The sequence below is a fragment of the Neopsephotus bourkii genome, unplaced genomic scaffold, assembly GCF_033783945.1.
Source record: "Neopsephotus bourkii isolate Nb327-2 ecotype Australia unplaced genomic scaffold, CSIRO-AGI_Nbou_v1 NB_1615, whole genome shotgun sequence".
In the NCBI taxonomy this organism is placed as follows: Eukaryota; Metazoa; Chordata; class Aves; order Psittaciformes; family Psittacidae; genus Neopsephotus; species Neopsephotus bourkii.
In genome coordinates, this window is record NW_026902090.1 from 1,241,688 (window position 1) to 1,264,766 (window position 23,079).

Genomic DNA, 23,079 nt, shown 5'->3' on the forward strand with positions numbered 1-23,079 from the left:
TGTTCTAAAACATGACATGGCTGCTGTGCTGTCTGCAGCCTTCCTCCAGCCCCTCCTCACAACTGAGGTTCCCAGCAGCTTTTTGCTCACTGGTTTCTCGTTGCTGGTACCTGCTGTGGCCTCCCCAATGCTAGGTGGGCCTAAAGGGCTACCCTGCTGATTTCCCTATGCAGCCTCAGGGGATGTGGTCTTTTCAGCCCTGTGTTCTCTTGAGTCATGCTCTGGGTCCCAGTCCCCCACGCTTCCACACAGCTGGAGCTTCTCCCTGAAAACATGTCCCCTCAGGCCCCGGCTCTGAATTACTGAGCTGCTCCCAGCTTCAAAGCCCATCCTCACAGCTCCTTCTAGGCATGCGAACACCGGTAAAAGTAACATCCACCCGGGCTGTACTAAGAGCAGCGGAAGAACAGCTTTAAAGGCTTTTCCCTTTACAGCCCCACAACTCAGCATCCTGTCCACCCCGAACCCCGCGTAGCTTATGGGATGCCGCCACAAGTGGGTCCCTCAAGAGAACCTGCGCAAGAGCGCATGCGCAGCGCCGAAGTAAACACTTCACATCCCACCAGCCTCCCCCCACCGGCGCCGCTTCCCTACACAAACCCCACAGCGCATGCGCACACCTCCCACCTGCGCCTTCTCCTACTGCAGCCTCCCCGCCGTGCCCGGGGCCCCATCCCCTCGCGCATGCGCCGTGGGAAAGCGCTAGCTCCTTGCGCAGGCGCTCTGGGCAGCCGCAGCCTCGCCCCTCCCGCTGCTGGGCTCCCGAGCAGGCGCAGTGTGCTTCCTCCGCGCTCAGCGCATGCGCCGTGAGCATCGCCTCCCGTCATCCCCGCCCACCCGATTGCTGAGGTAACTCCCTCCTCAGTCTGTTGTTCCCGCTCCAGCGGAGAGGAGCCGTCAGCGCGGCTGGTGGCAGAGGGGCTCCGCTAGGCTGCTGTGGCCCGTGTCGTCCCTGCCTGCGGTTGGTACAAGCTCCCCCGGTCCCTGCGGCGGTCCCTCTGCGCAATTCGCAGCGAGGGGGCTGTGGGCAGGGCGGTGTGGACCGGTTGCGGCCGGTTCCCTGCGCAGGCGCAGGGCTCCGTAAACAGGAAGCTGCGGCGGCCCGTAGCAGCGGAGACAAAGGGGTTGTGGAGAGGGGAAAGAAAAGGATTGGGGTGGCTCGGCTCGGCCCGGCCCAGCGAGTGGGGGTCCTGGCGGCGGGCGGCAGGATGGTGCAGAAGGAGGGGCAGGCGGCGCTGGAGGAGCCCCAAGGCAGCCCCAACCCAGCTGGCGTGCCCGGCGCTCCCTTAGAGCCGCCGGGCGCCCCCACAGGCCCGGTGACGGGGGGTGAAGAGACTGACACCGAGACGGAGACGGCGCTAGGCTCCCGCCGCTTTCTCTGCGGCGTCGTGGAAGGTAAGAGCTCCCGGAGGGGGGTCTGATATCCCTGGGGGATAGGAGGTGTTTGGCGATGGGGGGGGGAGTCGGTATCCGTGGGAGGCCCGGTCCCAGGTGGCGCTGCTGCTCCCGGCTCCTCCCCCGCCTCGCTGCGGCGCCCGGAGGAGCCCGCTCTGGGAGGAGGGTGGTGCGCGGTGCTTGGCCACAGCTCCCTCCGCTTGAGAGGAGAGGCTGCGGGGTGGGGAGGAGCCGCGGCTTCCGGGCGGGGCTTCTGCCTCTAGGTCTGGTGGTGGAAGCTGTTTGCTAGCGGGGAGTGCCCTTTGGTGGCAGCTGCTCGGCCGGGTGAGGGCACGCCTGGCACCCCCGGCGGCTCGACGGTACCTAGTGGAGGCTGAGGCAGTGCTGTGGCTCGCTTGCTAGTGCGTGTCTAAAGAGAGAGGTGGGAGGGAGAGAGGAGAGCTACTGTGCGGTTGCCCAGCTGTGCATGCTCTTGCGCTGCGCCAGAGGCTCAGATTCAGTTTCCTGGGTAGGGGATCGGTGAATGCATAGTTCTGGATTAAATATTAAATGCTTCTTATTCTCGGAAGTATTGTAGCTTACCATTTGAATTGCGCTGTAGAGCAGTAATTTGTCTTTTGGTGTCGATGCACCATTAAAAGGTTTAAGTTGTTGCAGAAGCTGCAGAATAAAGGGACTGGTTTTGCATTTCTCAATAACTGCAGGATTTATCTGCATTTATGACAGGCCAGTTAAAACAGACGGTTGAATGCCAGCAAGAAAAATGGTTTAATCCCAACATAATAAATGGTTCAAAATTGTTACAAATTCCTGTGGACTACTATTATATCTGCACCTATAATGAATCTCCGGTAGGAGAACAAAATGATTAACAGAATGAAGAGGGAAATACGCAGTTTATCAAAGTCAGTTTCTGCATTGCTTGCAGAATGCCTTTTGTTCATACCATAGGAAAGACCATTTGGCTTCTGCAAATGTCATTGTGCTGAGTGGAGTAAGGCCTTTATTTTGAGCACTTACTAGATCTTAAATACAGTCAACATAGAGATGCCTTTGTTAGTAGAATTGTGTGAAGATAGATGCTAAATTGAAAGCTTTGGAGACAGCTGACAGTGAACAGAAATACAGATTGTACGAACAGCATGTTTCCTCATGTTGCTGCTGATACATCTTGACCACAGATCATCTGTTCATCAGGTTTATATCAGAACCACTGCCTATACCATAATAATTTTTCTTGTCATCTTAGTTACAGTGTAACTGGGGTGATGTATTTGGCATGATCTGTTGACTATGTTAACCTGACACAGTCTTGAGGGAGTAGAATGAAACCAGGTTGATTTTTAGTTGGACAGAAAACAAGCTCCAGGATTTGTCATCACCTGATGACATTGGCAATTAAGAAATGGGACAGATAGAAAAGTGTCACCTCAGATTAGCATGTTCTCTTCAGTCTTACTTAATTTGGTTTTGCTATCTGATTACTGTAGCAGCCTTCCAGTATCTGAAGGGGTCTGTAAGGATGCTGGAGAGGGACTGTAGTGATAGGACAAGGGGGAATTGATTTAAACGTCAACAGGGGAAGTTCAGTTTAAATATAGGGAAGAAGTTCTTTACTATGAGGGTGGTGAGGCACTGGCTGCCGAAAGAAATGGTAAATACTCCATCCCTGGCAGTGTTCAAGGCCAGGTTGGACAGAGCCTTAGGCAGCGTGGTCTAGGGTGAGGTGTCCCTGCCCATGGCAGGGGAGTTGGACCTAGGTGATGGTAAGGTTCTTTCCAGCCCAAACCATTCTGTGATTCTATGATTTTTTTTTTTAATTTATTTTTTTTTAGTGTGGCCCTGCTCGGCTTTAGGCTTCTAGGTTTGAAGCATGGTATCATAGGTAAAGCATAAATGTTCTGAACCAGTCATGAAACATAGGTAGTATTTGTTAGGTATCACAGTATTTCATTCCTTTTCTGGGTTCTTGAGCTTCTCAGGGCAGCATCGATCAGAATTAGGGAGGCCTGGTGAAAACGAGACATTTGTTCTGCGTGAAATAAGATGGAAGGTTTTTGTGCCAGCTCTCGTTTGTTCCTCTGATGAGCTATTCTTCATTTGTCGCTTTGCAGTTATGCGAGGAGTAGTAGTTTCGCAGCTTTGCCGCTTCGTGGTGCCAGTTAGTCTAAGATCACTCATTGAAAGATTAATTCTTAAAACTTAATCCTCTTTTAAGCTTCTTAAAAGAGCATTGCTCACTTAATAGGTAACTGAAACAGATGTTAATATATAGAAAATGCTTCAGTTGCATCAGTTTTCATTTTGAAAGGTTGTAGGAGGGTGATTTTGACCTCCACAAGACCAAATATTTACAGATTTACAATGGTGGAAAGCTCTGGAAATGAAGATGGAGTCTGCCTTTTGAACTGGTGTTCTGCAGGGACTTGTGAGCTTTGTGTATTAGCAGCATCATTCATCACTGAGTGGCCGTGCTGTTTGAAAATAAAAACTTATTAAATTTCAGTGTTATTTTAGTCTCTGGTCTTTGCGCAGCCTGCCAAGCTGAAACTTTGTTTTGAAGTGCCCACTTGTGGTTGAACTGTTTGCATATAGGTCTAAGTGAATTTAATTGACGGAGAGTGCTTTCAAAGTATTATGTTTCTAGAGTGGATTAGATTTAAAACCAGAAGTAGCTGTGATTTCCATGGAATTGCATTCTTTGATTATGCACTGTTCTAAAATTACTTGTGTAGATGCTCTTATATGATTATTCAAGGACATAGTCTTAGCTTGTAAAGATGTGGGAATTGAAGATATCAACTTACAAGTTAATTTTGACAAGGAGCCTGTTAAGATGAATAAAAGGAATGAGATCCTAAGCATTCTCCTGACTCACTTGCACATTTTTTTAATTGCACATTATTACTCAGTATGTATTTATATACTCTGTGTGTGTATTTAGCATTCTAATCTGTACCATCAGTTAAGCATTTTTGAGCTGGTAAATATTTTCAAGTGTCTTCATGCTCATATTACAATCAAATCTATTTTGTAGGTGTCTGGAGTGACAGTTTAATTAGGTTCTGGCTGTTCGTTCAGTCTTCTTCTAAAATAATGCTGACTTGACTCATCAAGGGCATGTGCTCAGGAGTACAGGTTGGATTCTGAAAATTAATTGCTTCAATGGCCAAAATTGTAAGACTTCAGACGATAAGAAATGAAACAAGTTATAATTGCATTGTAAATTTAGATCAGTTTGGGTTATTACACTTTTCTAATGCTGCTTAACTAGATTGTTATTTTTTCTTGTTTTGGGAAGATTTTTGCTGAATGTAGCAAAAGAAAAAAAGCGGTGTGTTGTAATATTAAGTTTCATGGAGCAGGCATAAGCTAACTGGATAATTTAAATCTTGTTTCCCGTAGGATTTTATGGAAGACCTTGGGTTATGGAGCAGAGGAAAGAACTTTTTAGAAGGCAAGTCATGCTTCCTCTTACTGCAGCACATTCCATCGCAATATAATCATAATCTTCCACTTAAGCCTGGAAAGAATTACTGTGCTAAATTAGAACAACTTTTGCTGAATATCTACATTACTGGGGGCTTGTATTCACCTTTCCGTCCTGCTTAAAATGAATTTGCCTAATACCAGTTGTGCATAAAGTTACTGTGACTTAATAGTATAAGAACAATGTTCAATGAAGAAAAAATAAATTAGATCAGGTAAAAAAATTAGATCAAGTAAACCCTAGAATTCCTGGATTTGTAGGCTAGTTTCCCATGAAGACTTTCTTCCTGTGTTCACAGACTTCAGAAGTGGGGACTAAATACATACCTGTATGCTCCAAAGGATGACTATAAGCACAGGATGTTCTGGCGAGAAATGTACTCTGTGGAGGAAGCAGGTAATTGCTTTTATTTGCCTCTGTGTTTTCTAGAAGTAGACCTCTGAATGAATTGGTCATTGCTAAGTGTGCTTATGTCTGTTCAATCTCGGTAGCCATTTCCAAAGGTGAGTGGAGACCTCTTCTTAATACCTGGCAGACGTATTCAGTGGAGCTTTGGTACAAGCATAGATTTACTTCTTTTAATTGTAACTCTGCAGATGATTTCTGAAACTGCTTTTCAGGCTTTTGTCTTAGGAGAATTACTTTTTTTGCAGGGGAAGGTTGCTCAAAATTATTCCGTTGGCTCCTGAACATATGGGCCATATTTTGAAGTAAAAATTATTTGCTTCAGAAAAGAAACAAGATTAATGAGCAAATAGCATACCCTTTTATGTGATTCATGAAGTGCTTGTCTTGGTGAAGAGAACACCAGTTAGGCAAGCAGCTTCTGACTTTTTAGTGAGAATATAAGACCTGTTCAGGCCGGTGTGAGGATTTTTATTCACCTTTGGCATTTATTTGATCTGCAGTGTTCTATTAGCCTGTGGGGATTATTAATTTTCCTTGGGCAAAGGGAAAATTATTGTCATTCAATATTAAGTAATCCTTCTTGGAGGCCATTTTGAATCACTGCCGAAATACAGTCTAAAGGATACTGCAGTGTAATTGCCAATAACACCAAAGATTGTTAAATATCCTTAAAAAAATTCATACGTTATTTATTGTATAGAAGATGAAATTTTAAATTTGTTTCTTAAAAAAATCAATTCTGCACAGTGATGTTAAAACCCTTTTTGATGTGGCCTGAGCTTCCATCGTATGTGTAGCACGTGAATCAGTTTCATGCAGGGTACAGTTACTACTTTGAATTTTCTTAGTATGTGTGACAAAAGTGGAAAAAGTGAGTAATAATTCTAGAACTGTTGATGTGCATACTGTAAAGCCAGGCTGCATTCACATTTGTCTCACAGTACTGAGATAGAAATTTTTCAACCTTTAAATCATTTAATATGAAAAATAACACCTCAAGGACAGCTATTGTATTAGTTTTGGCATAATTTCTGAGAACTCTTCCAAACACTTGGATGCCTTTTTGCTGTGTTAGTTTTAAGAAATTCTGGCAAATGTTATTGTTGTTGATGGTGGTGTCGTAGAAGACGCATCTGCATTTTTATAGTTTACTTGTAAAGATGTCTGAGGGTTTGGTTTTATCGTTGAATCCTTCTGAACTATTTGAATTTGATTTCCAGAGCAGCTGATGACTCTAATATCAGCTGCACGAGAACATGAAATAGAGTTCATTTATGCAATCTCTCCTGGACTTGACATCACTTTCTCTAATCCTAAAGAGGTATCCACATTGAAACGCAAGCTTGATCAGGTAGGTGTGACACAAATTGACTGCGGTTTTAGGGCTCACTCTTGCAGCTTTTCACTAGTTTCTTGAATGTTTTCAGCACTAGTATTAGGTTGAATGGCTCTGAACACCTCCAGTGGATGTTTTCAGGTTGCATTGCAGAAAAGGCCAGTGATCATTTAGATTAAAACTAACGAACAAAAAAAACGATCCACAAAACCAACAAAAAGTATTATCTTGTGTTGGATTCTGAAGGCTATTCTTAGGAACTTGTCTTCAGAGTATTTTAGAGCCTTGAAGCCAAGATGCATTTCTAAAGCAAGAATTCTATCCGCAGTAGGCACCTTTGGAGGCAGACCTGACGTACGTGTCATGTTTGTTCCCTTGATAGTCTCATTTGTCCAACAGCTATTACAGAATTAACTTTTTTCCAGCTGCCCGTCCATGGAGATTGGCTTGGATTGTTGAAACTGGAATAGATTGCAGGTCTTTAGATGGCTTATGTTTGAGAGAAGCAGAGCAGAGGGTCACAAATAGGCATTCATCATGTATAGGTACCAAAGTCTGTCTTACCTCCTGTACCTTCTCTCCCTCTTACCTGTAGCTTTTCCTTTCAGATAGGTTAGATTTAAAAATTATATTGTTTGATTAAAAATAAAATTAAAATAAACATAATCTTAAAAAATCAAAATTATGTTGTGATTTTTTTTTTCCTTCTTCTTGTATTAGGTTTCCCAGTTTGGCTGTAGATCTTTTGCACTGCTGTTTGATGATATTGATCACAACATGTGTGCAGCAGATAAAGAAGTTTTCAGTTCTTTTGCTCATGCTCAAGTCTCGATCACGAATGAAATTTATCAATATCTAGGAGAACCAGACACATTCCTTTTCTGTCCTACAGGTAAAATGAGATAAATCCTTTAGTTCAGCCTTAAAGGAGGGAGGCTGTTATCTTACGGGAATCACTGCGTTCAGGAGTATTTTGAGGCTGTTTGAATAAATTGACTTACAAAGAAAGGTTGAGGTAATTCTAACATATGCAGAGTTTTTGCCAGATCTACACATTTCTGAAAAGCTTAATGCCAAGCAAAGAATGGTTCGAGAAGTTTGAACTGCATATGAGCTTAAAGGAAAATTTGTGTTTGACTTGCACCATAATCTTTTTGCTTCTTGATCTGGCTAGTTGTTGGTTTCTTAGAATTCGCTTAGAGTAGAAGTACAGCCTACTCTGTGCTGACTTGTCTCAGTGGTACCTGGTTTTAAGAGGATTACCCACATTCACTAGTCACTGAGCTGCTTTATTTATTTATTAAAAACTGCCTTGCACTTGGGTCCAGTAATTTCTTTTTTCAACTGCAAGCTACCTCTAATATCTGGAAGAATATTGTAAGGGAGCAAGAATCACTGTGTTCAGAGGTGTGGAGTGTTGCAAGGGAAATTCAGTTCAGTAGCAGTGTTATCAGTGTTAACTTGTTTATCCCCTTACACTGTGGTGGCTTGTGTCTGTTGCAGAACTCCTACTTAGCTTTAAAGAGACATGTTCTGGTGTTACTGTTTTCAAGTATTTGCATTTCCTAATCAGTCTTAGGGTTTCAGGGTTTTTTTGCATATTGTCTGCTGTAACCTGCCCTTCTATTTATGGAGTTTATTTGGGGTTTTAATTTTAATATTTGAGTAATTTTAAATAAATTATCTGCCTTTTTGATCTTTATGCTAAGTATTATTCATAACGTGCTTTTTATCTATACTTTGGACTTTTGGGCCTTTCTTCATTAATGTTGTTTCTCTCCTCAAATGGTACTTACTCTCTCAGTGTGTTTCTGTGACACCTGTGTATGTCACAGGTGTTCATCCTTTTACTAACAGTGACATTCTCTTCTGTGTAGAATACTGTGGAACTTTCTGTTACCCAAATGTTGCCCAGTCACCATATTTACGGACTGTAGGAGAAAAGCTGCTCCCTGGCATTGAGGTGTTATGGACAGGTAAATATATTTTCTCTTTTTTTTTTTTTTAATTAATTAACTGTTAGTGTTTTTGTTTGTTTGTTTGTTTTGTTTTGTTTTGTTTTATATTTAGTAAAATTAACTGTCCAGCTACTTGGGGGTTGAATCTTCAAGTAAATGCAAAGCCCGCTGGTTATCCTGTTTCCTTTTTAGGTCCAAAAGTTGTATCCAAAGACATTCCAGTAGAGTCCATCGAAGAAGTTTCTAAGATCATCAGGAGAGCACCAGTTATCTGGGATAACATTCATGCTAATGATTATGATCAAAAGAGGCTTTTTCTGGGGCCTTACAAAGGTCGGTCAACTGAGCTTATACCGCGACTAAAGGGAGTTCTGACCAATCCAAATTGTGAATTTGAAGCCAATTATGTTGCTATTCACACGCTTGCAACCTGGTACAAGTCTAACATGAATGGAGTGAGAAAAGATGTGGTAATGAGTAAGTATGCATAACTGTTAGCCTTTTCTCGCCAGCTTTTTCTTTTCAAGACCTAGCAATTTCTATCCCAGAAGTAAATGGCAGTCACCTGAAAGATAATTAACATCTAGATTCTTTTACTGATTTTCTTGGAAGTATCTGTAGCACATGCTATTAGAGAATTTCTGAAGTCTTGAGAGGTATCTGTGATTGTAGAAAAAGCACTCTCAGCAAACCAGTTCTAATGCACAAATCTAAGTGTCCATGGATTTGATTTCTTTGGAATAGAAGCAGTTCAGATCAAAAGAGAAACTGAATGAAGAGAAACCAGAATGTCTAATTTCTGCATAGTTTGTGTTGACACTAATGGCGACCATAGTTTTCCATAATGCCTTATTAGGATGTAATGCTCTTTGTGAAGTAAGGCTTAAGAGATTGCTTGAATGCTTTGTCTAACATGACTTATTTTTTTAATCGATTTTAAATGAAACTTGCATGATAACTTTGTCAAACTTTTCTCTGTAGCTGATACTGAAGACAGTACAGTTTCTATCCAGATTAAACTCGAAAATGAGGGGAGCGATGAAGACATTGAAACAGATGTTCTCTATAGCCCACAAATGGCCCTGAAGTTGGCCTTAACAGAATGGTTGCAGGAATTTGGGGTACCTCAGCAATACAGCAGTGAGTCTGATTTGATGTTGTTCTGGGGTTGGTAGAAAAATGGCATAAAATGTTCAGTACTTGCATTTAGATGGCAATTGGTATACTTTTCAATCAGAAGCATTTCCTGCCTTACTAATTAGGGAAACCTTAATAACAAAATAAGAATGCTTGACATTCTGCGCTGTGTCTATAGTGTCCTGACTGACCAGCAGAAGTAACCTTGATGTATGAGCCTTTGGCACTTCTGGTACAAAGCAGAGAAGTCTTGATCTTGCTGGTCCCCATTGTTACTAGACTTCTGTGGGACCTGAAAGAATAGGATTTTGAAGTGGGTATTAGACTATTGTAAGCATTAATTCTGGCCCGGAAGAGTCCATATTTTTCCACTTGTTGTAAGATGGCTTTGTTTTTCCGAGTTTCTGTCTACAGAAACCAGCTGGGTTCCTTCCAGCATTGTACACCTTTCTTGTAGCAATGGGAGCTTGGGATCTAAGGTGAAATCTGGTTTTTCTCAAATGTGGATTTTAGGTACTCGAAGTGTCCTTTTCTGATAACTGATGTAATGGAGGGACCTTTTCTCCTCTCAGCTCTGCTCTGGTGCAGTTACCCTTTTCAATTGCTGTAGGGTTTTGAGTCTTTCTAAAGCTCAACTGCAGCAAAAACACTGGGTGAGGAGTAGTAATTAAGGCATCATCTTCCTCCATTTTTGCAGAATTTTTGAGGTTAGAAGGGGACCTCTTGAGACTTCTTCATCCAATCACCTTGTTCAAACAGAGTGACTTAGAGCAGGTTGCCCAAGACAGTGTCCAGTCAGGTTTTGAATGTCTCTGTTTCCCTAGATTAAAGACATTTTTGCAGCTGAAATATTTCAGCATCAATCTCTTATTTTGAAATGTGCTTTTATCCAGACACACCTGTAACAAGTCAGCTGGTGCAAGGGAAAACCGGTTAACTTTGGGAGCTTTTTATCCTGATATCATAGTCAGAAATGCTGCTGGCAGCACATAAATATTAGTTAGTTTTCCTAGCTTTTCTCCCATTTTATCTTTCCTTACCAGTTATGTGGAGGGGAAACCTGCAAAAATGAAGTCAGCAGTTAGAGTGATAGAAGTGAACAGGCAAAGGACTAAAAGGATTGTTCAGATTGATCAGATGCTGTGGCAACAGAATCATCCAGGCTTTGCAGAAGTTGCTGATTTGAATGTTAATTGGCACATAAGGAAAATTCTAAACTTGTTTCTTCTTATTCTCAGGTAGGCAAGTGGCCCACAGTGGTGCTAAAACTACTGTAGGGGACGTAGGGCCTCTGGTGGCACCATCCTCTTTAAATGCAGCAACTGTGGTTACCACAGTTTACCAAGAACCTATCATGAGTCAGGGGGCAGCGCTGAGCAGCGAGTCACCGGCCTTGGTAAAGGAGGAAGAGAAGAAGCAATCTGATGAAGAACCTATGGACACGGTGGTGGAAAAACAGGATGACACGGACAAGAATGCTAATCAGATACTGACAGATATTGCTGAAGCCAAGATGTCAGAGGAGTTGAAGCCAATGGATACTGATAAGGAGAGCATAGTTGAATCAAAATCCCCAGAGATGTCCATGCAGGAAGACTCTGGTAGTGACATTGCCCCTATGCAGACTGATGAGCAAATTAACAAAGAACAATTTGTACCTGGGCCAAATGAAAAGCCTCTCTACACAGTAGAACCAGTGACATTAGAGGACCTGCAGCTTCTTGCTGACTTGTTTTACCTTCCTTATGAACATGGGCCCAAAGGTGCCCAGATGCTGAGAGAATTCCAGTGGCTCAGAGCAAATAGCAGTGTTGTCAGTGTTAATTGCAAAGGAAAAGATGCTGAAAAAGTGAGTGTGAATCTTGTTTCTCTACTTGTAAATCAAAATCCTGAACAGTGTTACCTGTTGTTTGTAATAGAGATTGGTGTTCTACTTCCCTGGACTCAAAGGGTAGTGTATAACTAACCACAGGTCAGTAATCTTCATTCCTCCAGTGGAATCTACTGTTTTAAGCCCTGTAGTGCCATTTAGCTGTGAAGGCAGTCTGGTGTCTGCATTTGACCAGGGATCCCTGTCCATCTCACTTCTAACAACCATAGAGCATATTTGTGAGTCTTGTTGATGTGGGTAGTCCTTGCCCGTAAAATGAAGTCATGCACTGTATAGTTTTCCTCCATACCTCTCCTCCCTAGAAGGCTGTGTTTGATCTTGTGGATCTTTTGCCTCCATTCATAGATAGAAGAATGGCGTAACCGAGCAGCCAAGTTTGAAGAGATGTGCAGTTTGGTGATGGGGATGTTCACTCGCCTCTCCAATTGTGCCAACAGGACAATCCTTTATGATATGTACTCCTACGTCTGGGATATCAAGAGTATTATGTCAATGGTGAAATCTTTTGTGCAGTGGTTAGGTAGGTGCATTGGGAGCCATTATAACCCCAGATAGTGTGTATATATATGTATATATATTTTTTAATTAGCCCACGGGGAAAACAGAGTATCAGGCAGATGTGTTTTCTGCTACATGGGGTCTGCTTTGGCCCTGATTTAAAGGTTTTTGTGTCTCACTATTTGAAGCAATGCTTGCCGTGAATTTGCTTTGGTATTGTAAGTGAAGTCTGCTGGATGCTTAAGGTTGGAGACCTTGATTTTCTTCTTGGGCTAATGAAACTTGAATCTCATCTGACACGTAAGTGTTGACTTTAGCTTACTCTTGACTGAATGCACACTGGACTATGCCATGTAACTCCTTGGATACTCTCTGTTTGATTGGAAAATGACACTATGAAATGTGACCACATCAGCCATCTGCTGCTTGCTCTGTCTTCATCACCATTATTGCTGTCTTCAACAGAACAATTGCAGAAGTGACCTTTCAATGGGCCTGGCCCAGAGGAAGCCGATCGTCCCAGCCCTGTGCGCATGCGAGCTTTAGCAGAAGGCTATTCTGGTGCAAAAGAATTTCCTTTGAATATTTTCCAAATTGCTGATTTTTTTGTTTTGTCTTGTTTTGTTTTGTTTTTTCTTAATGGGTGGAAATTGTGGAGCTCTCTGGACAGATCTAATCTGAGACTTAAACTGACCTAGAAACAAGTTTTGGTTTTGTTTCTTGTTTGGTTGGTTTTGATTTTTAACGTGCAACTTTCTGGTTTTGGGTCTTTGATTTGGCTTTTTTATTGTTGTTGTGGGGTTTTTGTTTTTTTTTGGTTGGTTGGTTGGTTTGTTTTTTTATATTTTTTGTTTGTTTGGTTTTGGTTTTTTTTTGTTTTGGTTTTTCTGAAAGATTTTTGGGGGATCCTAAGTTGGCAGATAGCACCAGCATGGCCTGGGTAATTGTAGTGACCTCATTTCACTTTCAGGTTTTAATCCAGCTGTAAGGAATATGCTGTGGACTTGCTTGACATACATAGCAGGCAGCAAGGCTGGTGGTCTCAAGTCACACTTTTTGTAGGTGTCACAAAGCTCACAGTGGTTAACCATTACACAGCCTTGGTCTAGTCCTAGTGTTTGGATTGTCTTTAAATCATATTCTTAAGTGCTGGTAGGTTTAACCAGGAACAGAAGACCTGTTGAGTCATCAAGTCAGTCTGTGCACAGCAACTTCCTGTGTTTTGTGCTTATTAAATATCTGATCCCTATACATTTTGTTGATAGAGAAGAGCTTTTAAGACTAGCTTCTGTAAAGTGCAGAGAAGAAACCTAGCTTGGGAGGAAAACTCATCAACATTGTCATATGTTATCATCTCTGCCTAATGCTGCTTAAAAGCTTTAAGTTTGTTCATTTTTAAAACCAGTGTAACACAACTCCCCCAGCTTGACTATTCTTGCTGTATATTGCCCTTTAGCTAGAAAGAATGCTCTCTTTTTGATAAGTTAATGTTTAAAACTCCAGGCCAAAGCTCTGTAAAGCCAACAGTGGTTCTTGTAATTTCTAAACGTTGAGGGCCCAATTTAAGACTGCATTTCTAAATTATCAAACTACTGATTACAGTCGAAATTCTCTTCATTTTTCAGTGTCCCTCTAAAGTTAGGTTTGACTTTGAATGCATCAAATATTTGGAGTGGTTCATCTTGGAAGCCATCTCTGTAAATATCTCTGTTAACTTTGGGACTGTTCTGTTCCAGTACTCGAACTGGTATTAGGTAGTTTAAGTGTTTTTCACATATGAAGTGTAATACTCTTATGCTAACAGTGCTTCTGTGAGAGGGGATGTTGTTTTCAGTTTGCATTTTATCACTAGTGTAAATACATATAAAGCAAAGATCTTTGGTTAAATACATCATTCTATAAAGCTAAGTATGTTGCAAATCCAAACAAATTAGTTTCCATAATGGTGTGCTCAATGGTCCACTGAATGTTCACTTGCTACCTCTCCTTCCAAGTCCAGCTAGCATTCAGTCCCTTAAATTAGTGTGGCTGTACAGTACTATGGATTACTAATGACTTCTATTGTCTTCTTCCCCATTGTGTACAGATGGGAGAATCCTCAGCACAAGTTTCTACTGCTATTGGATGGACAGCGCCAGATGTTCACAGCGCGTCGTCATTAATTAATTAAAATGGAAAGGTTTTGTCTGTGAGGCAGCTCAGATAGATTAGATGTGCAGTAGGCATGAACTGAAGTCACATTTGCGCAGCGACTAAGGCATTAACTATGTTTTTCATTTATACAGCTCTTCATTCACGCAGCTCTTTACTGTAATCATTGGAAGTGCTAGTTAAGTTGTAGTCTCAAAGGACAGACAGATACTGTCTTCCAAGTTACTGACTAAATCTTGTGAAGGGGATCTTTCTACATGGAAACTAAGACGTGGGAGTAAACCAAATTCTAATTTTGATGCTTGGATTGTTTCTGAAATTTACCATGCTTTTTAGGGTAGTCTGTATTTAACATATATTCCCAAACTCTCATAAACGTCAAACTTGGCCCACTTTGGGACTCTCTGACTAGCACAACATACTTGACTGTACTGATCTGAGACTGTTACTTGAACAGGAGATAGATTGCTGTCCACAAAAGGAAAAGAGTATTTGTGCTGCTCATCTTGTCAGAAAACTGGGTGGGTGGTTGAAATCTGTTTCAGATACTACATTTGGTTTTGGTTTGTTTTTTTTTTAACTCAGGAGTCGTCATTTATGTTAGTTGGTGAGGGCTGTGGTGCCTTGCTGGTGAAACACTATTAAAAGCCAAGTAGCTACTGGAAGTTTTTTTTCTAAAGCAAGCATAAACTAAAGCTGGGCCTGCTGTGGCTGGTTGATCAGCAGGGACCCTGCTGTGTCTGATACGCTTGAGGAGTAAAAAAAGAAATCAAGAGGCTAAAAAGCAAAGCTGGTATTACCTGTGGCCAACAGTGTGTACTGGTTAATTGTACTGGTAAATTGTGAATCAATTCCAGTTAACACTATGTAGCTTTTTAATGGGCCAGCAGCATTGTGAAGGTACAGCTTGGCTTATGTAAATCTGTATAGTCTCTTGCAAGAATACTGTTTCTGGCTGCCTGAACTGTTCCAGACTATTTGCATACATTGCCAGTCCTAGTTTTCTGACAAGATTAGAAACAATTATTGAAATGTGACTTCAGAAAGGTCCTTTTTTTTTTTTTTCAAGGGGCTGTGATAATGGTGTTTGATGTAAAGTTTAGGGTAGTGGCTACTGAGCCACGTAGCTTCCAAGATGTCATCTTTTCATAGGTAAAATGGATGTTTCTGCTACAAATGTATATATAAAAAAAGATGTGTACAAAACATCTGGGAAGCTTATATAATTGTGCGTGGTACCATTCCTGTGCCTTTTGGTGTAGAATGAGGTGTGTGAGCTGAATCACCTCAGCTGCACTTGGACTGGTCTGTTGTGGGTAATCACAAATTTGGGATACCACAGTTAGTGCATAAGCACAAAATCTATATAAAATCTTCCATTATTACAGCCTCCCCCCAAGCCCTGGATTCTAGCTCAGTTAGCAAGCTTTTTCCACAAGTGTGTGTTGGCTTTTTGGACATGTTAGACACCCAGGAAATCCCCCTTCTCGTAACGTTCTCCGCTTGGATCTGATCTCAACAGGGTGTCGTAGTCAATCTTCAGCACAGTTCTTAAGTGGAGACCAAGAACCCTGGGCCTTTAGAGGTGGTCTAGCAGGAGAGTTCCAGGTATCAATATGACTTCACAACTGAATGACATTTTCTTTGTTTTATGAGAAACCTTTTGTTGCACATCAGAGGTCTGGAAGGATTGGTCTGCCGAAGGCTTTCTGGTCCAAAGCCCATTAGCCTTACAGCTTGGTTTAAAATAATTTTCCTCCCCTCTCTACAGTAATTTCTCAAGGAGATGCTGCCTGTCCCACGCGCATGCGAAGCGCAGCGGCTTTAGTTGGACATTTCACATTGTTTCTTTGCAGGTCGCACAGCATTTTTACCTGCGCCCGCAATTGCACAATGCGCGCATGCTTGTCTGCCAATGGGAATTCCATGAGCAAAAGGGATAGTCATCCAAATTCTGGTTCCTCGCCAAATAAAGCTGTAATGCGCTTTGTTGCAAAGACTGCAATTGGCAAATTCAACTGCTGTTTATGCCATGTTCAAGTTTGTTCATGGATTTTTCTGGCACTCTACTTTTCCCCCCTCACAGGTGCTCTGCGCGCAGCAAATTGAGTCAGCGCATTGCTTTTGGGATAAAGTGTCTCCTCTGGCCAGTTAACCCTCTTCAGACCAAACCTTTCCTCCTGACATTCTATGTTCTTATACAGAGACAGTGTAGATATGATTGGTAAAAAAAAGTATTTTAAAACAGATAAGATTAACAGACTCTTAATGTGCTGTTTCAATTGCATATTTTAAAACACCCAATTGGATATTTCCTATTCAGATAAGGTCTTTGCTTTTGTAAAGCATACCAACCCCACCTTCTTTTGGGGTGCCTGCAAGTAGCAAATGTTAATTTGGGAGTCTGCAGTGCACACCCAAGAGCGATGGGTTTTGCTGTTCATACAGTCATATTAAGTATTTTGTTTCCACAGCGTTTGCTGCCTATTGATGGGGCAAATGACCTCTTTTTTCAACCACCTCCATTAACACCCACTTCCAAAGTGTACACCATCCGACCCTACTTCCCTAAGGATGAGGTAACTGCTTTTGACGCTTCTCACTAGTGCTAGTGATGTGTTTCCTTTTGTGGAGTAACTAGAGTCACTCCATCCCTTAATGAAATTGTGGCGATTTCATTCCTGTTAGCTTAGCAAGAAGAATACTTGCAGGTGAGGTATTAACCAACGGTTAACACTCTATGGATGCAGTTTAACAATGTAAGAATTGAAGTAACTTGAACTTTTGCATTTGTAGCTACACTGAAATGAAACGTGTTTCCTTTCAAACATAAGTATCTAGGTTGAGTTTGCAGCTGCTCAAACGAACCCTGGCTTTGGAGACAATTGAACAAACAAGGCTAGCACATGAAGACATCTTTACCTGCCACTTTTAGGCTAGCTCTGTCCTCTGCTGTTCTCACAAGCAGTAATACAACCTTTTCCATACCCCAGACCAGGACAGTACATGAGCTGGTATGTTCATTTGTAGGCAATGGAATTGATACTTGTAAACCACCTAAAAAATTGGTGATACAGAGAGGTGCCAAATGCCAAGTAGAGGTGTGAAGTTTTCTTACTGTGAAGTGTGCCTGATGAAAGTTTACTCTTCAAAGAGGTTCACCTGAAAGCCTTTTAAAGTCAGGGTGTGTCTGTCCTTCACAATGGTTAAATTGTCGCACTTGAATGTTGCAGTTTTTGGAAATGGACTTTGTAGCTTGAGGGTATTGATCCTCACTGAGTGTTTGGTAACTAACCCTGGAGGTTAAACTTGTGTTCTTACATAAGTGGGGAAAACAGAGCCTTTCTCATAGATGGGTACTCTTGTTTTGTGTAACTTCAATGCCTCACAGTGCTGCTTTACAGTGGAGCTGTTAATGAAGTCTCTCTAAAACAGTTGATAGTTTTTGAATGTGACTGATACTTGAAATAATCTTTTCTCTCTTCTTAGGCATCTGTATATAAGATCTGCAGAGAAATGTATGCTGATGGAGCTGATCAACCTTTCCATAGTTTACCAGATTTAATTGGAGACAAGTATGTATTAGGAATTAATGACCTACAGAAGTGGTTCTGAAGGATGAAATCCTCACACTGTTTAATTTGAATTTTTAAAAGTCGAAGGGGGAAAGAATGCAACTAGCATTTGATTTTAAAATAAGTCTAAAATCTGCCATCTGCAGGCCTTAGGATATTGGGATTTTGTTTTCTTAAAAGATTAACAACTACAATTAACAGTTATATCTCAGTTCATGCACTGGCCACCTTTTGTGAGCTGTTAGGAAAAAAAAACTCAGCTAAAACCTCTGTATTATGAAACCTGTGCATCATAGTATCCTATTTTTTTTCCTTTTCATATTTTGTGAAAGCATATCATCAGAGTTCTCATAGTCTGATATCTGTTTTCCAGCCTAATACAGTTCTTTAGATAACTGAATGTTTTATGAAGGGCAGTCTCTCAGCTGACTGCCTTGATTTTTTTTCTGATATACGTATTACAGATGACCTCTACCAGCTTTAAAAAAGAATAAGCAGTGACAAGTGAGATGAAGTTAAAGGAAAAAAAGGCATTAAATCTGATCTGTAAAATGAGCTCTTTTGAATGAGGTTTTTTTTAATGTCTTGAATGTTTAATTTAGGTGTAACTTGGTAGAGAGGCTGTTCTGTGTGTGACAGGAAGATAGGTAAGGAAGGATGTGTAACTGGTATCAAAACATACCCAAAAGAGAAGGTGAAAGAACAAGGAGGTAATGGCAGCAGAGAAGGGGGGAAGGAGGCTTGTGTCTCTGGTGGGTCAGAAGAGTAGCGTGTGTGGAAGTAAAGTGTGGGAACCTGAGGTGCAGATGTTGCTCATAGTTGAGTTTTGACAGTCCATCGGTCTGTTAATTAATGCTTTGTAGGAGCTAACCTTGTGACTGAAGGACTCTTGACACTTCTCCAGAGTACCTGGAGAGCACACGGGTTCAAAATGGTCTCCTTTTTACTGAGTTCGGACACTTCTTTCTGCAGGTTAGTAGGAGGCCTGCTCACCCTCAGCCTGGATTACTGCTTTGTCTTAGAAGATGAGGATGGCATATGTGGCTATGCTTTGGGAACAGTTGATGTGACTCCTTTCATTAAAAAATGCAAAATGTCTTGGATCCCTTTCATGCAAGAAAAATATACTAAACCAAATAGTGACAAGGAACTGTCTGAGGCAGAGGTTAGTATAAACCACGAGATCAGAACTGCATGCTGAGCTCTTTCTTTCCAAAGCAGGTCTTTATTTTTCTTATTTTCAGTTTCCATGTAATGATTCCTTTTGTACTTTTCTGAAGTCTTTGAGCATGGTATTGAGCATTTTAGAAGGTGACAGTAAAATTATTCACTGCCAATCAGATACAGGTTGTGTGTTGTAATACACCCCTGAGGTGTGCTTTAATAGTAATCAATGCAGTAAATGTAAGCCACCCTAATGTAGAGAAAACGTAAAGATTGCCTCTGCTCTGTTCTTCTGCAAAGTGAGATAGTGGTTTCCCCATGCTGTAGGTAAGGCTCACCCCTGATAGTCGCATCAGTTTAAGCATGGAAAACAGTATTTGGTTTTGATGTTAAAGTCTGTGAGCCGTTTGTGGCATGTGGCAGCTGTAAATGGTGCAAAATGACATCTTGCCTTCAGCAAGTGCTAAAAGTATTATTCTCCAACAAGTTGCCTGAATACAAGGAATCATAGCAGACTGGTGGGCCTCCTCAGGGACTCCCCAGCTGGTAAGGCAGGGCCAAACTGGCATATATGCAGTGTGCTCTTGCTTTATTTGACTAGGACTTGGATAAAGTCTTAACAGGAGAGGTCATGGCTCTGAGAGCACAGTCCCTCACACAAGCAAAGCAAAGCTTCCTGGAAATAGAGTGAAATGATTGTTGCCCCATTGTGAAAATGGCCACTACTTACATGCATGTTTGATGGGAGAAAGGTGAAGTACATTTAAATAAACACACAAAAACTCCCCCAGCCTTGCAGCAAATACCAGCAATCTCGATTAGGTGTGATTAAAAGGTATCTTCATAGCTGTACTGCCACTATTGAAGTGGAGCTAATTCTGCAGTTTCTAGGTTTTGTGACTTTATTCTTCTACGTTTGCAGAGTGCTGTGCTTTCAACTGCATGTGTAATTTCAGATTTTGAAGGAAAGTTTAATGCAAAGATATTGGAAGCTAAATACTGCAAAGCTGTAATAGATGCAGTAAAGGAGAACGGGCCTTAATTTCCTGAAGTTTAAAGCCAAACATTAGAGAAAGCAAGAGGGATTTTGGGCTGATAAGCTAGCTTTTCCGGTGAGATCCTTAAGAACGCTTTGCTGTTGGTGCAATATCTCAGAAAAAGTCTGGTTTGTGAGACTGGGGGCTTGAAGACTGTTCCTGTGAGCAGAGAGGAGATCTTTGTACTTTGCTGTTGAGATAGATGCTGTGGGATTTTATCCATTTAGCTTTTAAATAAAGACAAATGAAAGTGAAAGCTGAATCATGATTAAATGTCTATTTTCCATATTCTTTTCAGAAAATAATGCTAAGTTTCCATGAAGAGCAAGAAGTATTGCCAGAATCGTTCCTTGCCAACTTCCCATCATTGATAAAGATTGATATCCACAAAAAAGTGACAGATCCAAGCGTGGCTAAAAGTATGATGGCCTGCCTGCTCTCTTCTTTAAAGGCTAATGGTAAGCTTCTTGCACTCAAAATTCCTTGTTTCCTAAGTATATGTTAATTCTAGGATGCAAGACTAACTTAGGCGGTTATATTAACATACTATACTTGCGTGTCAGCCTGAGAGATTCTGTTCCTGACACTCTAGACTTAGGAAAATAATTACAAAAGCTTTTTGGATAGCTGACTTCTGCTGCTGTCCTTGATAAGAAGTAGCTTTTCACTTTAGCCATTATCCTGCAAGTTAGAAAATAGGAAGAACCGAGGGAGCAATTTGACAATAGGAGCACACATTTTTACATCTTGAATGGCACACAAATGTTTCTGTTTCCCCTCCTGGTATTGGTAATGATGCTGCTTCTTCTGTGTGGCAGCTGGTGGGTAATTACCAAAACCTTCAATATGGGGAAGTTCTTGGATGTCTGCCTGACTGTGCACCTGAGATTCAAGCTCCTTTGTGCAATTTGGTGCTGTTTTCTGAGACAACATCAGAGTTTCAGGATGCTTTTAAGTGAAATAAAAGGTGTGCAGAGGGTTCATTCAGACTTGACATCTGCAGTGTATGGTGCCTTCAGGAGGTGGTCAGCTATGTAGCCATAAATCTGATCTCTTGGGCACTATACTTTGTATAAAATTGTATCAGTGATTTCATTGGGTTTAAGTGTTACAATAGGTGGGAACTTCGGTGATATCTGATGTCTGTGCTTGTTAAAGTAACTTCTTCTATGGTGTTTTGTTCCTTTCCTCCTTCAGGCTCCCGTGGGGCTTTTTGTGAAGTGAGACCAGATGATAAAAGAATCCTGGAATTTTACAGCAAGCTGGGTTGTTTTGAAATTGCTAAAATGGAAGGATTTCCTAAGGATGTTGTTATCCTTGGAAGAAGCCTGTGAAGTGCTTGACAGTGAACTGTTCCAGTACCCTAGTCCCTTAAACAGCTGGGGAGGTAGTGGTGGGGATCTTCATATGGTCTAGCTGCACAAAGCCAGGAATAAACCAGCTTGGTAGAAGGGGCTATGCGAAAATCACCCATCACACATTCAGACTGTAATTTGTTGGAAGGGGATAATGCTGCTGAAAACACTGTTTTAACAAAGAAACCTTGTCCTCTTCTGGTCCTGTGTGAAGTGCCAAGGAATCTTGCATGGGCTATAGCTTCTTGGAGGAATCCCTCTCAATCGGTCCTGTGGTTGATGACAGTTCTCTGCACTCACGTGTCGGCAGAAAAGTGGTCTCTGGCAGAAGTACCTGTAAAGGTGCAGCTTGTTTCTTTGTCATAGAGCGGGATGTGCAGCTGGAAGTTGCACGAAGGGGAGGGATTGCCTATGTCAATCAGCAAATTTAAAGATAAGTAGCTACAGTTCTATTTTTGACTATCTTTATGCTTGTTGATAAAGCAATGACCCGTTGTCACTTCTAATGACCATTGGTTCAAACTTTGTGCTTTGTTAGGGACAAATGTGCAGTGGTCTGTGGCAGAAGTCACTTAATGACAACATTGTAAACTTCAGTGTATATAAACTTAGCTGTATGCTGACTAACTTTTTGTTTACCGGTTTTTGTAACTTTTTCTTTTCAAAAGTGAAATGGTATAGGTCCAAGGTGGCACTTTGGAATAACCTAAAACCACAATGGAGAACAAATCTGTCCTTGGCACTGACCTTTCTTACTGTGCCTCATGCCCAGGGCTAGGGGCTGACCATCTTGGGTAGGGGGAGCAGATCCCAAACGATCCTTCCTTCAGACAGCAGTTTGTCACTGTGTGAGGTTATCATTCTCTTGGGACTGAAACAGCAATTCACAAGGGGGCTTGGTAACATTCACATGGGATTGTGGACAAAAGACGGTGAGAGGGAGAGAGCTGTCCCGCAGCTGAGACTTGTCCTTGGAACAGTCACCACGTTTCAAAGCCTGTTTGTACCAGTTGGATTAATCAGGGTCTTCGAGTCCTGCACATTTGTATCAAATAACTTTTCTATAAGAGATGCCACAATAAGCACATTTTTACACATTATTTAAATGGTTACCTACTTTTAAATGTTCCAAGAGTTTAATGTTTTTACACAGGACTGACATGTTTGGTTATTGGATGGAATCAGCGTCGTATGGGATCTGTTAGTGAGCTAGTTGCATCATTTATGAAACTGGTATTTCACACAAGTCCCAGTGGCCCAGATACACAATTGGCCAATGGTACGCAGCTTGCAGTACCTTGCTTCATTCACCTGCTGCCATCCGCTGTCTTTCTCTTCCTTTTTAATTTTCCTGGGGTTTTTTTCAGTGATGCACAGAGGAAGTTCTTTTTATGAGCCTCCAGCTGCATAGAAGTTACATAACCTGTAACGAACGGCGTTAAGACTGCAGTAACATTGTCTGTATGAGGCAATACTGTGTTTGGCCTTCTGGTGTAGTCATATACAGGATGGTTTTTTGGTTTTGTTTTGGGTTTTTTTGTGGGTTTTTTTCTTTTTTTTTGTTTTTGTTTTCTTTCTCCTTTGCAGAATGTGAACAATTTTTTTAATGCGGTATCAAAGTATTTAAGTTGAAGCAAGTTCATTTCATTTTTTTTTAGAGAGAAGTAAGGGGTTGTGTTACAGG

The 23,079-nt window shown here is 41.6% G+C and overlaps 1 protein-coding gene across 2 annotated transcripts; it reads left to right on the top strand.

The window, feature by feature from the left end:
- The first annotated feature begins 944 nt into the window (after positions 1-944).
- OGA (O-GlcNAcase) lies at positions 945-22,022 on the top strand. 2 transcript variants are annotated; one of them, XM_061372501.1, is made up of 16 exons: positions 948-1,395; positions 4,801-4,852; positions 5,184-5,281; positions 6,514-6,644; positions 7,350-7,521; positions 8,507-8,605; positions 8,780-9,064; positions 9,569-9,727; positions 10,963-11,573; positions 11,961-12,135; positions 15,787-15,872; positions 16,739-16,843; positions 17,754-17,839; positions 18,812-19,004; positions 20,339-20,498; positions 21,238-22,022. In XM_061372501.1, exons 1-16 carry the CDS (start codon positions 1,209-1,211, stop codon positions 21,372-21,374), a joined length of 2,736 nt encoding a protein of 911 aa, XP_061228485.1. In that variant the 5' UTR covers positions 948-1,208; the 3' UTR covers positions 21,375-22,022. The 2 variants fall into 2 exon arrangements, with proteins under 2 accessions (XP_061228486.1, XP_061228485.1); XM_061372502.1 differs by lacking the exons at positions 18,812-19,004; positions 21,238-22,022 and having other exon boundaries at positions 945-1,395; positions 20,339-20,480.
- Positions 22,023-23,079: the final 1,057 nt, after the last annotated feature.

Coding starts and splice junctions, on each gene's coding strand:
- OGA (XM_061372501.1), top strand. CDS start 1,209: ATGGTGCAGAAGGAGGGGCAGGCGGCGCTGGAGGAGCCCCAAGGCAGC. Junction 7,522..8,506: donor ATTCCTTTTCTGTCCTACAG/GTAAAATGAGAT, acceptor TCTTCTGTGTAG/AATACTGTGGAACTTTCTGT. Junction 17,840..18,811: donor CCAGATTTAATTGGAGACAA/GTATGTATTAGG, acceptor TTCTTTCTGCAG/GTTAGTAGGAGGCCTGCTCA.